Source organism: Thunnus albacares, chromosome 15, assembly GCF_914725855.1.
Source record: "Thunnus albacares chromosome 15, fThuAlb1.1, whole genome shotgun sequence".
Taxonomy (NCBI): Eukaryota; Metazoa; Chordata; class Actinopteri; order Scombriformes; family Scombridae; genus Thunnus; species Thunnus albacares.
The window spans coordinates 13,835,957-13,851,139 of NC_058120.1; the positions used below are offsets into that span (position 1 = coordinate 13,835,957).

Genomic DNA, 15,183 nt, shown 5'->3' on the forward strand with positions numbered 1-15,183 from the left:
TCGGTGTCTCTGTTGCCTGGAAACCGCAGGCGAGACAACAGGGAATGTGCCGGGATCGTTTCTCCGTTGTCATGGCAACTGCCAGGGAGGCGGTTCTGTTTTACTGACTGGCATAGAAATGAGAAGTCGGAGAGACGGAGAAAGGTGAGAGCGCTCACTCCGTCCTGCTTCTAGTAAACTGTGCAGGGAGTCTGACTTTACATAAGAGAAAATGAGGGAAAAGTCCCATAATTAGACCTAATTTCACTGTACGGGCATGCAATGAAACGTAAAAACTTTAAGGCTTCACATCCTCCTGCCAGGACAAGGAGCTTATCAAGCAGAGCATCCCAACCAACATGCATGCATGTGCCCACACCAGACATCTATATTCAGTCAGGCATCAGTGAAAGAGACTTCAGATAGGCTACTACTTTGCATTAAAGATCCTCTCCAGACATGTGACATATAGGCCTTAAAAAAAAATACTGTGTGTGTGTAAACATATAACAGAACAATAACAAACAGTACAAAGCAAAAAAACACAGGACATATAATACAAAATACAAAGCTACACACAATAGCACATCACATACACTCACAATGTCAACTAGAAATGAATAATGTAAACTTGTCAAATTAAAAGCAAGATTATTTTCATGAGAAGACTATGAGATGAAATGCAGAGTCAGTGATTACAGAGCTGAGTAGTTTTTAGCAGATTTTTTAATTTGGTTTTGAACATACTGATGGAACTGCAGCTCTTCCTATCGTCAGGTAGGACGTTCCACTGAGTTGTGGCTTTCACACAGAAAGCTGACTGCCCAAATGCAGTGCGATGAAATGGTACAATCTTGTAAAGAGGATATTCTGGAGGATCTAATAGAACTTACTGAGTGAGTGTACACAAAGTCACATAGTGGAGGAGGGGCCGAACCATTTAAAAGTTTATAAACTAGGCACAAATTTGAGAATAATCTAAAATTCTCAAAGCTCAGTAAATTGTGTTTCTCCAGTACCCTACAGTGATGCAAATGCATTGGCTTTTTGATAAGAGTCTTTAAAGTTTGTTTGTACAAGGACTCAAGAGGTTTTATGGCTGTTTCTCCAGCCTGCTCCCAACATGTGATGCAATTAGACATATGGGAAATAATCATAGCATGCATTTATCTTGGCTGCGTCCAAAGAGAGACAGTTCCTAATATGTCTAAAATGCGCTAAGTTGTATTTTATGGTTTTAACTGTTTGTTTGTTTTTTACATGTTTCTTAAAGTTCAAATTTGGATCCAGTGTCACACCAAGATATTTATAATCAGTGACTATGTCAATCCTTTCACCTTTGATGAGAATATCAGCGTTAGGAGGTTGTACCATGGTTTTACAGAAAAACATACCCTTTGTCTTGTTTATATTTAGAGTCTTAAAGTCCCCCTCCACTCAAAAATGTGTTTTGCTTTATGTTTGGATGGTTAAGCTTGACTGTGCAGAAGGATGTAAGTGCAGAAGCTGATGATTACTGTGATGAAAGATTGAAAGTTTGTGAAATCTGAGTTTAAGCATGATTCGTGACATCACAACTAGAGTTTAGAGCCAGTCGTGCTCCAGTGTGCAATTTACACAAATTTGTTGTGGAAACTTGAAGCCTGTGAATGAACTTTTCAGTGAAGTAGGAGACATCTTGCGTCCAGCAGTCAAACTTCTAAAATGAACAATATTTGCATAGTCATAGATTCTGAGTTTTTTAAGTTTTTTAATGAGGGAGAAGGAGTAAATGTAATTTTACAAAATTTTAATGAGACAATTTAAATGTTTTTGTGGAAAAAAACAATTACTTCCCCATCTGCTGTACTTCTCCCTTCAGCGGATGTGAAAACAGTCTTCTAGTGACAACTCTGCACATATGTCATTCTTCACAGTGAAGTAATCAGGTGAAGTGAAGTAACAATAAATAAGACACTTTTTTACATGAACGGGGCTTTAGAAATATTAGGTTTTTTTCCTAGCAGACATTTGGCCACAAGCAGAAAACCACAGGTGTAATTAATATTATTAATGAAAGCTTCACTCTGTTTAGCTTTATTAGTTTCAGTGCTCTGCCACTGTGTATGCTGGCTCACTGACAACACTTACTGACACTTACATGGACCAGAGCCAGTTAACTCTAGTAATTACACCTGTGCTTTTCCTGCTATGACAAGTCAAAATATCCACTGTGTAAAAGGCTAGTCTCAGGACCCCTGGTATAATACACGATAGTTCACTGGAATGCACTTCAATGAAACAGGGCCATCGGTCATGTTGTTAGTTCCACCTGAGCTCTTCCTGTTATGACAAGTCTGACATTTAAAAAAAAAAAGTCTATAATTACTTATTAAACAGGTAACGACAGGGCTGAGTATGTTACCCATTATCTTCTTTCTCACTTTCTCATGTGCAAATAACATAGTAAGACAACAGAATGTAAAACTAATGCAGCTCCTGTTATGAATCTGACTTTCATGGGTGGTTATGATTTGCTGAGACTGTTCTAGACAGGTGTTGATTCAACTGGTCCTCTTTGATGCTGTCACACTGTAGTGTGAGAGGCTTTTCTAATATTTTGCCCACTCATGTTGTATTCATGAAGGTGGATGCATCATTGTGGATTCACATCTTCTAGTTTAGATTTAAGGTTTTATGTAGTAAACAGGCCCTGAAAACCTTTTTATTCTAAATCGGCTTCTTACTATGAGTTAATTAACAATTATATTGACAATTTGATGCCAAAGTTTAAACCTTTCTCACTGGTTTGACATACAGGCTTCAGTTGGGAAAAAAAGGTGATGTCACACATTTATGAGCCCCAATCAGGAATTATTATTATTATCATTATTATTGTCAATCAAATTTGATCAAACACAATCCTGATGAAGCAGACTAACTGATCTTTACCTACCTAAGGAGCTTTTTATCCAAACTTTGACTTTCACTTTAACTTTCATTAATATTTAACGTTATAGAGAAATACTTAAAATCTAAAATCAAGTTTTGACTATACCAAGGAAATGCACTGGCATTTGTCTACATATCTTATAAAACACATTTGAATACAATGATGATTGGTCATGACAGTAGCTTAGGTTTATTTGAATGGATGCTTAGTGTGTCTACATATCCTGTCACAGTTTGAACTGAACAGTCATAAACAATGCTGATGTTTTTGCAACATTACCTGCAATCAAAGAATGACGCGACTTTCATCAAGTTTGTCTTTGTTGGGTAAAAATGTAGGTTCCTCAGAAATTGGAAACAGCCTTATAGAGCTAGTCTAGTCTAGTTCCTTTATTTACTTTGTGTTAGACAAAAGCCAGGGGCTACTTCCAGTTTAGATGCAGGAAGCATTTTTCACAAACACACTTCTGAAGAAGTGATTGTGAAACAGAAATCATCTGTCTTTCATTGTTGTGTGCTTGTCAAGCACATTTTCACACTTTACTCTGTCACAGGAAGAGCTCATACAAGAATCAAGGCAGCTTTACTGTTGTCAACAAGCTGTGTGAAAACATTCAACAATATTAAAGCAGTGTGACTGGAGACGAGATACACAGGCACAAGGTGAGTTGAAGTCTTTAAAGCAATGTTTTTGTTTGTGTTTAAAATATAGTTTTATAGGGTTTTGTGTGTGTGTGTGTGTGTGTGTGTTTCATCTGTGTTTAAACATATGATCATTTCTTTATTTTTTTTTTTATCATGAGTCATAGTTGAGCGAATAAACTTGAACCTGTGACCAAAGCTTTATGCGTAATTCTGATACCAATCTTAATCTGCATAACTCATTGTAACATATATATAACCTCACATCAACGTTTCCTCTGGAGCTGCAGAATCAAGTGGAACCAAACACAGTTCAACATGCCCTTAAAAGGCATGTAGCCTCATTGCCTGTGCTGCTGCACTCTGATGTCTGCCAGTGCAGATTTCAGTTCTTTCAAATGAGCTTGGTCTGTGATTCACACAGTATGAATATGCAGAATATGTGTTTGTTGACATATTATTTTTCGTCAGGGACCGTGTAATGTGCCACTTTTAGTGTTCTGACTGCAGTTTTCTAATCTTCTGATTTGGATCATCAGCCTCATCACTGGTCTGTGAGGAGAACAGCACAGCAGCACGCTGTTGGATGACAGGGTCCTCAGACTGAGCAACAAATCTCCTTCTGTGATGATCGCAGTCAGCAGATCCAGGTCTCTGTACAAGAGACTGAATGCGGATATCACAGACAGGTTGGCTGTCTACTCCCTGAGTCTCCCCACTTCACCCAACACCACAGCAAATCTGCTCAGGTGAGGATACATGATATCACTTAGTTCAATGGTATTTTATAAAGCTGTAATGAATTACATTTCAAAGGCATATAAATACATCTTTAACATGTCACAGTAGGAGAGGCACAGGTATAAATGATAAAATTAAGCTGCTTTAGTTTCAGGGTCCTGGTAATGTGCATACTGCATGATAGTGTCATGGCTTAACGAGACATTTGAAAAGAACAGAGCCATCATTAATGTTATTAGTAACACTTGTGCTTTTCCAAGTGTGACTAGTCAAGATGTCTGCTGTGAAAGGGGTCTGTTTCTCCAGACAATTAACTCCTGATGGTCAGATTAATGTTTAATCTGGTTTATGGAAAGGAAATGAAATGATACATTCACTTTTAAAACTCTAAAGCCAACATTTGGTGTTTACAGCAACAAAGCTGAACTGAAGCATTACAGCGTTATAAAACATCCGCTGTAGGTGAAGTGTAAACAATACTCAATTTGTATTTATAATTTAATTTCAGCTGACACAGTACAAATGTTGAATCTAAAACCTTAAAGACACACAGACACATACAGAAAAAAAGAGTAACTTAAAAAAACACTTTCCTTTTCCTGTAAGAGGCGACTTTGAAATGTCTGCAGGTCTAAACTGCTGCTGCTGCTGCTGCTGCTGCTGTTGGTTTAATTCCCTGTAGATGGTGAAGGTTGACAGGTGTGGAGCTGGTCTGTTGATGATGAAACACCTTCCTCTGTTGGAGAAACTGCAGTCTGTAATACATTAATTAGTAACTTTGTTAATTGTGTCATTGTGCCCACTCTGTAGACACTAACTAATATCTGGTGGTTAACCTGAAAAGAAACACAAATCTCTTTACTGGACAGTCTTGCTGGAGAAAACATGTAGCAATCACATTTTAAACAGTCCTTATGTTATAGAAGAAACACTGCGTTCACACACACTTTTCTCACCAGTGCCCCTTTTAGGAAATATTTTGAATCATTTTAAGAAGCCTGGGAGGGAAAGTCATTTTCTTAGAAAGCTTTGGGGTTAAATTAAAGCCAGTGGTTCACATTCATTATTTTGTGATAAATACCCAGGGAGACTGTCCTCCCAAGAAAAACAACAGAATAATTTCAGCAAATACCCCAAAACACAGGAGCCTCATAAGAAGTTTACATTCTACAAAATCATAAATTACACATGATGGGTTTTTAAAGTTGATTATCATATTTTTAGACTCAACAAATTAAATAAAATGTTTTTTTTAATGATAAGACCATCACTATGGGAGATAAAATTACATGGTTGCATAGTTATACTGAAGAAAATGTAATATTAGTAACATTAAATAAATCTGAACAACAGTCAGAATTGTCTAAGTGGGGGTGGGGACACTGGGGGGATTTGGACTCATGACTCCAGTATTTCTAAACTCCTGGCTACAGCCCTGGTAATAGTGCATTTCATCATAGGAGCTCTCAGCCATCATTTATGATTTGTCTGCGCCCCCCATAAAAAATGAGAGTTAATCACAGCAGTAAAATCCAAATAGCCCAACTGACCCTGTAGACACATAAAGTACAGTGTGACAATGTCTGAGCCATTAAAAGTGAATAGTGACTCATTAATTGCGGGTCTATCTTTTATCCTGTGCGGTATTGTCAGTTTTGTGCGTCCTTGCGCTTTTCTCTTGCTCAATCTTCTGTATATCTGGTTGTTTAACTTGGAAACCGGCCAGTGAAAGAAAGGCTGCACAAGAGGAAAGATAGCTTGGCTTGGCCTGCATTATCTCCAGTGCTTTTTGTCTTATCTCTGGATGTCCGAGTCTCTTGACATATATGGATAAACCCGTCACCCTGCTGGCTGACAATACGGTCCCAAAATAATCTGGGGGAGGAGGGCACAGCTGCTGCGCTGCGCTGCGTCGCCGCGCTGCGCGCTGAATGACACACTGCCGTCACATCTACCACCAGTAATGACCAAATTCAGCTATTCCGAATATTTATCGCAGTTTCGTAATGCAGGGGTCAGACGTACAAATGTTCAGTCGCGACTACAAGGCGACAGGAGGAGAAGAGACAGTCAGGGCGACGTAACGTCAGAGCCGGAGTGAGTCTTTATTGTTGTGGGCTGCTCGACACGGAGGCTGCATGTGTTTATGTGTGAGAGTGTGTGTGTGTGTATGTGTGTCAAGGGTCTTTGTGTGCAAGTGAGGTCTTAGCCTATGTGTCAATATAGAATATGAGTAAGACACATTTAATCATGATTGGTTTAATACCCTTCAGTTAGAACTCTTACTTAGGTTAATTAAAGTCAAATAAATCACCTAAATATAAAGGTTAGAGTCCATGGTTGCATCTAAACTATAGCCTTGTGCTAATGGATGTCTGAAATTACACTTGATTGAATTTATGTGTGTCAATTGATGTGATTTTTCTTCTCCTTTCAAGGGATGTTGACCAGGTGGTCTTTGCCATCAGGAGAGGAGATGTGGAGGCTGTTAATGATCTGGCAACATCCACTCCTCACAGCCTGATGAAGGAGAACAAAGATGGGTGGATACCTTTGCATGACGCTGCCTTCTGTGGGCAGACTGAGTGTTTGAAGACCCTACTGAGGGGTATGACACAAATTTGTTTAATCTGTAAGGGTAACATACTGTTAGATATATTCAAAGAGGTGTTTTTGGGGAACTGTTTGTTCATTTTCAAAATGCTGAATGAGTCACTCAATGTGAGTTTGTGTGATATGTATGTTTTCTGCTTCAGCCCATCCAGGTTCAGTAGACAAACGTACCTTGCATGAACAGACGGCCTTGCTACTCTCTGTGTCTTGTGAACACTTGTCATGTGTGCGGTGCCTTCTGGAGGCAGGCGCTGACCCCGACATCGGCAGCAAGAACAAAGAAACTCCTTTGTACAAAGGTTCAGCGTTAAATCACTTGTACACAGCACAACTATTTAAAATATGAAATATATATGGATAATCATGTTATAGCCAAATGTTAGTCTGATATGACAACATGTCTTGTGTGTCTCTGCAGCCTGTGAGTTGGAGAACGTAGACATGGTGAGTCTCATTCTCTCATACGGAGCCACTGTGAACCAGCGGTGTGGTCAGGGCTGGACGGCCCTCCATGAGGCCGTATCTAGGAACAACACAGAGATCTGTGAGATACTTATAAAAGCCGGAGCCGCGATCAACCCCCCCAATACATACAGCATCACACCGCTCATTGTAGCAGCTCAGCGAGGACAGATGAGGGCACTGTGCTACCTTATTGGAAAAGGTATACTTTTACCTACTTCTCATACTGATCCCCCTAATCTCCCTAATAATTTTTAAAAGGGTTTAAAGAACGAATGTTTTTCTGCAGGTGCTGATGTGAACATGCAGACATGTGATGGTGTCACAGCACTGCATGAGGCCAGTAAAAATGGCCACAAGGAAATCGTAGCAGTGTTGTTGACTAAAAATGCAGATGCCAACAAACCCACTAACTCAGGACTGCTGCCTCTACATGTTGCTGCCCAATATGGACACCACGAGTAAGTTAAGACAACTTGTTAATTAGTCATTATAATTGAAAACACTGTTTGTATTCATGCAAAATTCATGGTTATAATGAACAGTAATAGAGTGGTTATTTTAAATGGTGCTATGATAACAGTTATAGTGTTCTCTATTTGTTGTCTTTAAGTTTTTACTAAAAATGTTTGTTTAACGTGTACAGGATTGTGTCCCTGCTCGTCTCAGTGACAAGTCGAGCCAGGCTTCGCCACAGTTGGATCAGCCCCCTCCACCTGGCAGCTGAGCACAACAGACACACTGTGGCAGCTGTGCTTCTCAAGACAGGTGCAGATGTAAATGCTACACTGGCCCACAGTCACTCCATCCAGTATGCTGATAGACGTGCAACAGCCCTCAGCTTTGCTATCGCCAACGGCAGCGCGGAGACAGCAGAAATGTTACTGAAAGCTGGCGCTAGTCTAAGCCTGGACCCGGTCAGTCCTCTGCTGATGGCAGTACGGCAGGGCTGCGTCAGCACTGTGTCCTTACTGCTGGAGAGAGGGGCCGATGCCAACACCAGAATCCCATCTTACGCCACAACTTTTCCTGCTGTTGTTGCACTTTGTATGAATAACCTGCCTCTACTCAAGTGCCTTTTGGACAATGGCTGTGATGCCCTTTCCTGCTTCACCTGTACATACGGCAGTGCCCGTCACCCAACATCAGCAGAATCCCATTCAAGAACTTTTGGCAGTAACGGATATGATTTGCAGAGCGACAGTATGCTTCCTTTAAACTGCACTGAACCACCAGAAAAAGCAACACAGGTGTGAAAAATGAGCAAAAACAATATTATGAAATCACAATAATTGAAATCTGTTTGTTCTTTTGAAATAATTTATCTTTTTTTGTGTGATTCTTCTCCTCTTTAGTTCTGTGAGTGGATTTCAACATCGATTATGTGTAAATGGGCAGGACCGATCATAGACTTGTTGCTGGAGCATGTTAGTCATGTTCAACTGTGCAGTAAGCTCACTCAACTCCTTGACAGCAGAGAGGAATGGCTCCCTGTTAAGAGGAAGTTGTGTAAGTATTAAACAAAATCTTACACATTTACATAAACCACTTACATCCTTCCATCTCCTCTATCTTTCTGTCCTTCATGCATGCATGCATGGGAACACAAAATTAGCCTACGAAAAAGCAAAATTACATCCAATCCTCTTTGTCTCTTTATAGCGTCACCTCGTCCACTGCTGCACCTTTGCAGACTAAGGATCCGGACCCAGGTGGGGACACAAAGACTGAGATCTCTCACAAGCCTACCTCTGCCAGACAAACTGATCAGATACCTGAGTCTGACTGACTGACTTTAAGATGAACTTTAAGCAACATAAGCATCAGAGCCATGAATAGGTGGTTCTTTTTTTAGCTGCATCTAATATTGTGAATGTGTAAATGGTCCGATTCTCAAAGCTATTCTCTACGTATAAGATATCTATTTATAAGACATGTGATGTGTCAACACGTTTCTTTATTCTGTCTGTTTGAATGTTTTGTAGTTTCACACAAACCCTTGTTGAAAGGTAAAAATGATCTTATGCCCAAATGAGTTCTTAAGGGAAGTTGAATCATTTATTTAAAAATAAAAAATCATTGTATCAAATGTGTCTATCAAACATTACTTTGACAAAGAGAAGCAATCTATGTGCCACATGCTATTCTCATAGTTGAAAGAGGAAACTAAAACAGGATGTCTTCATTCATTTGCATGACCTTGACTGCTTTTTTCTTCTTTTTTTTTTTAAAGTAGCTCTGAAGAAACCTAAAAGTAGAAACCTTTTAACTTACTGTCAAATTTCAGATACTTGGTGGCATCAGACTGACATGAAAGAGAACATGATGAAGTTATTCTGCAAGTGCAATTTAGTCCTTTAGATTTAAACAACAAAAATAGATGACTAATTCCAATAAGTGCTTGGGGAAGTGTCTCATTTTCAAATACTGAAAGAGAAAAAGTTGGCTGTGTAGAACAAAAGATGAAAATAATTAGTCCTATTTACACTTTTTGTGTGATTGGTCCATTAATATGTTAATTAAATGAACCCAAACACACTGAATATTGGTGACTGGACGGTGGGCTTGGTCGGTATGGGTTTAACCACAACGTGTGTGTGAATTTTCTGTCCATAAGGATGTTCAAGTCTCTCTGTCTCAGTCCCTGCTGCCTTGCTCCACAGTCCCAGAGGCGGATGGGGGACAACAATGTGACTGTGGAGGACCTGGTGTCCGTGATACTGGAACGGGCAGCAGCCGCACACACTCACACAGTGGTGAGAGGTCAGGTCCAATTTCAGCGTCTCTTTGTCCGCAGAGCTGCGTCGACTGGACGCAGACAATGTGGGCTTTGCATCATCATCATAACCTCTTTTCCTCTTTTCATTTTCTCCATTCTCACTTGTGTCTGCGGGGCTCTTTTTCAATCCTAAATGTGAGTGCTCCCTCTTAGTCTGGGTCAACTTGGGTTCCTCCCAGAAAGAGGCTGGTAGTTGGCGTTTCCTCATAGGCACCTGCTCCACAGCGCTCCCCGCGTTCTCCACATTTTGCGCATCTGAACCGGCCTTTTCTGCGACCTTCATACTCTGGTGAACAGTCCCCATCGGTTTGGCACACCCATACTCTGCAGACCTGTGCGTGTGGCATCTTGGGACTCTGGAGTACTTCTGAGAAAAACGCTTCAGTTGTTTCTGCAGATATTTCCTGTGGTCCACGGAGCGTCTGCATGGAGCTGACTTATCCAAGGCCGCCTTGATGTCGCTGGATGCCAGATTTACAAAATTCAGCAACGTTTTGACCTCACTGTCTGCATTTGCCATATTGCCAAGACTTTTATTAAATCAGTCCATGTTAAAAAGTTATAGTCCACAATCAAGATCTGAAAGGAAATCAGAAAACAAATGTAAGCAGTGCGTAATTGCGCGCGTTGTTCTCTTTTTTTCTGCTGAAGAAATAATGCAATTAAGCACAAATTGTATATGATATCTATCAATTTGTATTATATCGTAAAATAATAACCCTTCACCCACCACTGCTGGATGAATCCAGACTCTCGCGAAGCCACAGTCCAAGCACAGACTTCTCTCCAGGCTGCAGTAGGAGCACTTCAACAAGTTGAATGAATATAAACTCCTTGTAGTTATGGTGCTTTCCTTGAACCAATCAGCGACCCCAGGCCCCTCACAATGCACCCCAATCAGCCTCCAAGCGCCCTGGTATCGAATTCTTCACCACTGCAAATTGTTGTCATGGAGATCTGTTAAAAAAAAAAGAAGAAAAAAAAAAAGCCACCGAGGGGATGCGATATTTCTCTTACACGGTGATTTCTCCTCGTTGGCCAAACATCTAAAATCCGGAGTGTGCATGAATAAAAATGAGTGCAAATTCTGCTCGAATATGCATGCGTTGTAACTTCACACGGGAGCTGTTTAAAGTTGAGTTTTTAACATAGATACCCCTCATACCCTCCCCAAGAGTGATGTCAGCTGTAGGATTTGGCGAGAGGGGGTGTGGGGGGATCTAAAGAGTGCATAACCATGGAAAGGGGCTTGAACGCTCAAGAATCTTGTCTTTCTGTTTGCCCCCTCAATCGAGCGACACAAAGGCTGAATTACTCATTCAAACCTCGCAGGACAAAGGGAAAGGAGCTGGATAGCACTCCTGCATTTGTAGTCAAACATTTAGAGACTTAAATCGAGTCGTCATGAAGGAGAAAGAGTCGGACAAAGCCCATAGAATTGCCATCAGCAAACATTTTCCTGTGTCATATTATGGGGTCTCCATGGCTCCCTCTGGCCCGCGGACAATAGCACAAGTTTGCACACTCGAATACTGTCACCCTGCCAACGGCAACAAGGGCCCAAAACAGGACAATCCCCAGAGAAAGCATGGGCTCCGCGGGGAAGGTTGCAATAGAGGAGGAAAAGGGGACTTGTGAAATGCTAATTGAGCTTCATCCCCTTATTGAAGTGGGAAAAGAGTACCTATCGTTCCATTGAACCGCAGCAGCAGTGGAATGAGATGTGAGGAAACAGTTTGTCTGGTAAGTAACACCTCATGCCTGCGCTTTATGCTGCCCTAATATCATACAGCCTGAATCAGTCTCCCACTTTTTTTTCTAGATTCTTCAGGCTATATGAAGGATACAGCTCATTTATTTTGAGTGAACTGTAGGCAACATGATTGATTGTCCCATTCAGTCAGTTTGGGGTTGTCTGAGGAGAGCCCTGCCGGTCTATATGTGCTCTGACTGGTCTATTTTCTTTCTTTCTTTCTTTCTTTTTTAAGGCGGTGCATCCCTCTTGTTGTGGAGAGGCAATGGGACCCTATTGTCCTCCTCTCTTCTTCTTCCCTTCACCTCTCTGTTCAGCTGAAAAGGCCAATTAACAATGGGGCTCCCCTCCCCTGGCCTGTCACCCCACTCCTGTGCTTTTGAAGTGAGGGAGAATGAGAAAGAGGAAGCATAGTGGCATCCATAGATCCCACCATGTGTCGCTGTCCTTGCGCCAAGACAGGTGGATTCAACTTCTGAATAATACTCAATGTAAAAACATTTTGCCTAATTTCTATATTCACTTATCTCACATCAGTCCACCTAGCGCAGATAGACAAACACTCACATTCATACCTACAGACAAGTCTCTCCAGTATACCTAACTTGCATATCTTTGGTGCAAATGCAAACTCCATGCAGAAAAGGCAGCAGCCAAGAGTTTGCTTGTGTCTTGTATGATGATGATGTACAATCACCTTGTTTGCATACTGAAGTAGATATCTATTTAGTAGAAGTCAAGTGGATCTCTAATTCTGCTGTCGTGTGCACTCTGTTCATACATTCCCCTTGGCAAAACTGTGGTGATGCATATAAGTACTTTTTTTCTGTCACTTTTATTACTTTTTGCTCAAAAATAGCAAAAATAAGATTGGATAACACTTCACTTATGGCCAAGGGGGAAATTAGGGGTTACAGCGGCACAAGAAACAGACCAGACAAAGATAAAAATAGATCAGAGAAAATAAAAATAAGGAGAGTTGAATCATAAATCAAAGTCTACTAAAAGTATACAGTATCAGGGCTGGCAGATCCATAAACCCAATAGTTCTCTATATATCAAAGTAAAATGGGAATCAGATCTAAATATAGAAATATCAGAGGAGGAACGAAATGCAACACAGATCTACAAATTCCAGGAAATGGAGGAAATTTGGTTGGAAGAATTTAATTTGTTTCTTCGTCACACCTCACATTAAAAACTCCATATTCAACAGCACTGTTGTTTGAGAGTGTGTGGGCGCACACATGTATGCTAAACATCTCCACATCTTCTGATCATGTGAACAGATTAACATATTTGGGGAGAAAATATCTTTAATCCTTAGAGACATTTTTGGGATTCCTGAGGACAGTAAATTGATAACAGAAGAAGTTGTTTGAAGATGCAACTTGTATCTTTTAAAAATTCAGATGAACTGAACCTCATTGTCTTAAACAATAGATGGGCATCGTAAGTAATAGGTTGCATATGTGATGAAAAAAACCTGGCCTTTCTCAGAAAATGGGAAAAATGGATCACCTTATACAAAATCTGGATCTATAAAAACAATTGACCAAGAAATGTGTTCCATGCTTGGTTTCCATGCTTTATTGTTTAACTTTGTTTTCTACGGTAACATACAGTATATCTAAATTTTTATGAATAAAAAGTGACAAAAGCTATATACATATACAAAATAAGTACAGACAAGTATACAGTTAATAGAAAAGGACTGTAAAATGAGTATAATATGTGCAAAAAAAAAAAAAATCCAACTTTAGCCAAGTATGCAGTTTCCTTATATTCCTGAATAATAATGGCTTTTCAGGTATTTTGTGATGGGTATCTTCTTCAGACTGAGAGACACTCCGGGACAGTTCTCTGATTTAAATAACTAATTTTTCAATTTTCTCCAATCTGATCTGTTAATGTTTTTATTTTAAGGACCTTAATTTCATGACTTGCCAGACTTTGACACTAGATGGCAATCTACCTCCATTATGATGAAGCCAAGCAGGACTGTTGTATTTAGGAAGAAATACAGATTGCAAAGCTTAATGCAGTTGAGTTAATCTTCTCTGAACATTAATATTCCTTGATTGGCAGAGGGGGTTTTCAAATGACTTTTGGTCGGAAGGAAACAATATGTGTGTTTGCAAAGATGTGAATGCTGATTAGATATCTTGGCACCAATAATCTCACTGAAAGACCACAGCAATTTTATTAAGAGGTTTCCTTATCTGAGCTTAAAAGGGCTGTGATGTATGTTGTGGCTGATTGCAGGTTGTTAGAGTGAGGTAAGGCAGCAGGAAGGAACCAGGAGGATGTAGTGCTTTTCTCTTGTCAGATAATCGATACTGGGACAGACTGTAGGAGAGGATGGACGAGCTGAACCGCTGGGTAGACCGTATGCCAAATCCAGGTTTGTACACTTCAAAAACTCTGGAAAAAAAGGAGGGGGGGTCTGCATTGTGTATGTGCAAATGCAGTTTAACAGCAGCTGTGGATTTTCCACTCTAAAAGTCATCCACAGCTCTTGTGCATGAGCTCACCCCATTACTGTCTGTGAAGAGGTTTTTTGATAAGCAGGAGATGTGATAAACGCTCAGCCGCAACAAAAGGCTGCAGAGCTCCATGCTGAATTCACTGATCTTAATCCAAAGTTGTTTTGAATAGTTGGCTTAGATGCTATTTGTGTTATTTGGAATATAAGCAGGATATGACACAATTGGCTGTTGCTTCTGTTATTTAAACCACAGGCAATACTTTGAAACAGAAAGACAAATCCTGTGGGTGCAAACGAATGAACGTGGACCTATGAAACATGAATAAGCAATGAAAATTACATGCGGCCTGTGCAGCAGGTTTTGTATATTGAGCATAGAAACTATCCTGCAAAGCACACATATCAGGTACAAGTATATAACCCCTGTTGAAGTGAGGTTAAAGAACAAAGTTCCCTGTGGAGGGTACAGGAGGAGAAATTATTCAAGCCGTGTAATTGATTAATCTACAGATTGCTTTCAGGATTAATTGTTGTAAAGTGTCAGAAAAATGCCACCATAATTTCCTAAAGCCCAAGGTGACATCTGTAAATGTCTTGTTTGTCTTATCAGCAGTCCAATATCCAGAGATATTCAATTTACAGTGATTCAAAACAGAGAAAAGCAGCAAATCTTCACAACTGAAAATCAATAACTTGGTATTGTTTGCACTTTTTCTTGTAAAATGACATAAGCAATCAGCTGATCATCAAAATCATTACAGATTCATTTTCTGACAATAGACAATAATATTCTTA

The 15,183-nt window shown here is 40.1% G+C and overlaps 2 protein-coding genes across 3 annotated transcripts; one reads left to right on the forward strand and one right to left on the reverse strand.

The window, feature by feature from the left end:
* The first annotated feature begins 61 nt into the window (after window positions 1-61).
* Window positions 62-9,423, forward strand: LOC122999003 (ankyrin repeat and SOCS box protein 2-like). 2 transcript variants are annotated; one of them, XM_044376067.1, is made up of 10 exons: window positions 62-144; window positions 3,465-3,573; window positions 4,092-4,301; window positions 6,732-6,901; window positions 7,050-7,205; window positions 7,325-7,570; window positions 7,658-7,829; window positions 8,015-8,618; window positions 8,724-8,877; window positions 9,031-9,423. In XM_044376067.1, the coding sequence occupies exons 3-10, from the start codon at window positions 4,180-4,182 to the stop codon at window positions 9,159-9,161; spliced, it is 1,755 nt and encodes a 584-aa protein (XP_044232002.1). In that variant the 5' UTR covers window positions 62-144; window positions 3,465-3,573; window positions 4,092-4,179; the 3' UTR covers window positions 9,162-9,423. The 2 variants fall into 2 exon arrangements, with proteins under 2 accessions (XP_044232002.1, XP_044232001.1); XM_044376066.1 differs by lacking the exons at window positions 62-144; window positions 3,465-3,573; window positions 4,092-4,301 and adding an exon at window positions 6,171-6,390.
* On the reverse strand, window positions 9,413-11,153 carry LOC122999008 (protein FAM181A-like). The gene is made up of 2 exons (XM_044376073.1): window positions 10,878-11,153; window positions 9,413-10,726 (listed from the first exon to the last, which is right to left on the reverse strand). Exon 2 carries the CDS (start codon window positions 10,665-10,667, stop codon window positions 9,888-9,890), a length of 780 nt encoding a protein of 259 aa, XP_044232008.1. The 5' UTR covers window positions 10,668-10,726; window positions 10,878-11,153; the 3' UTR covers window positions 9,413-9,887.
* Window positions 11,154-15,183: the final 4,030 nt, after the last annotated feature.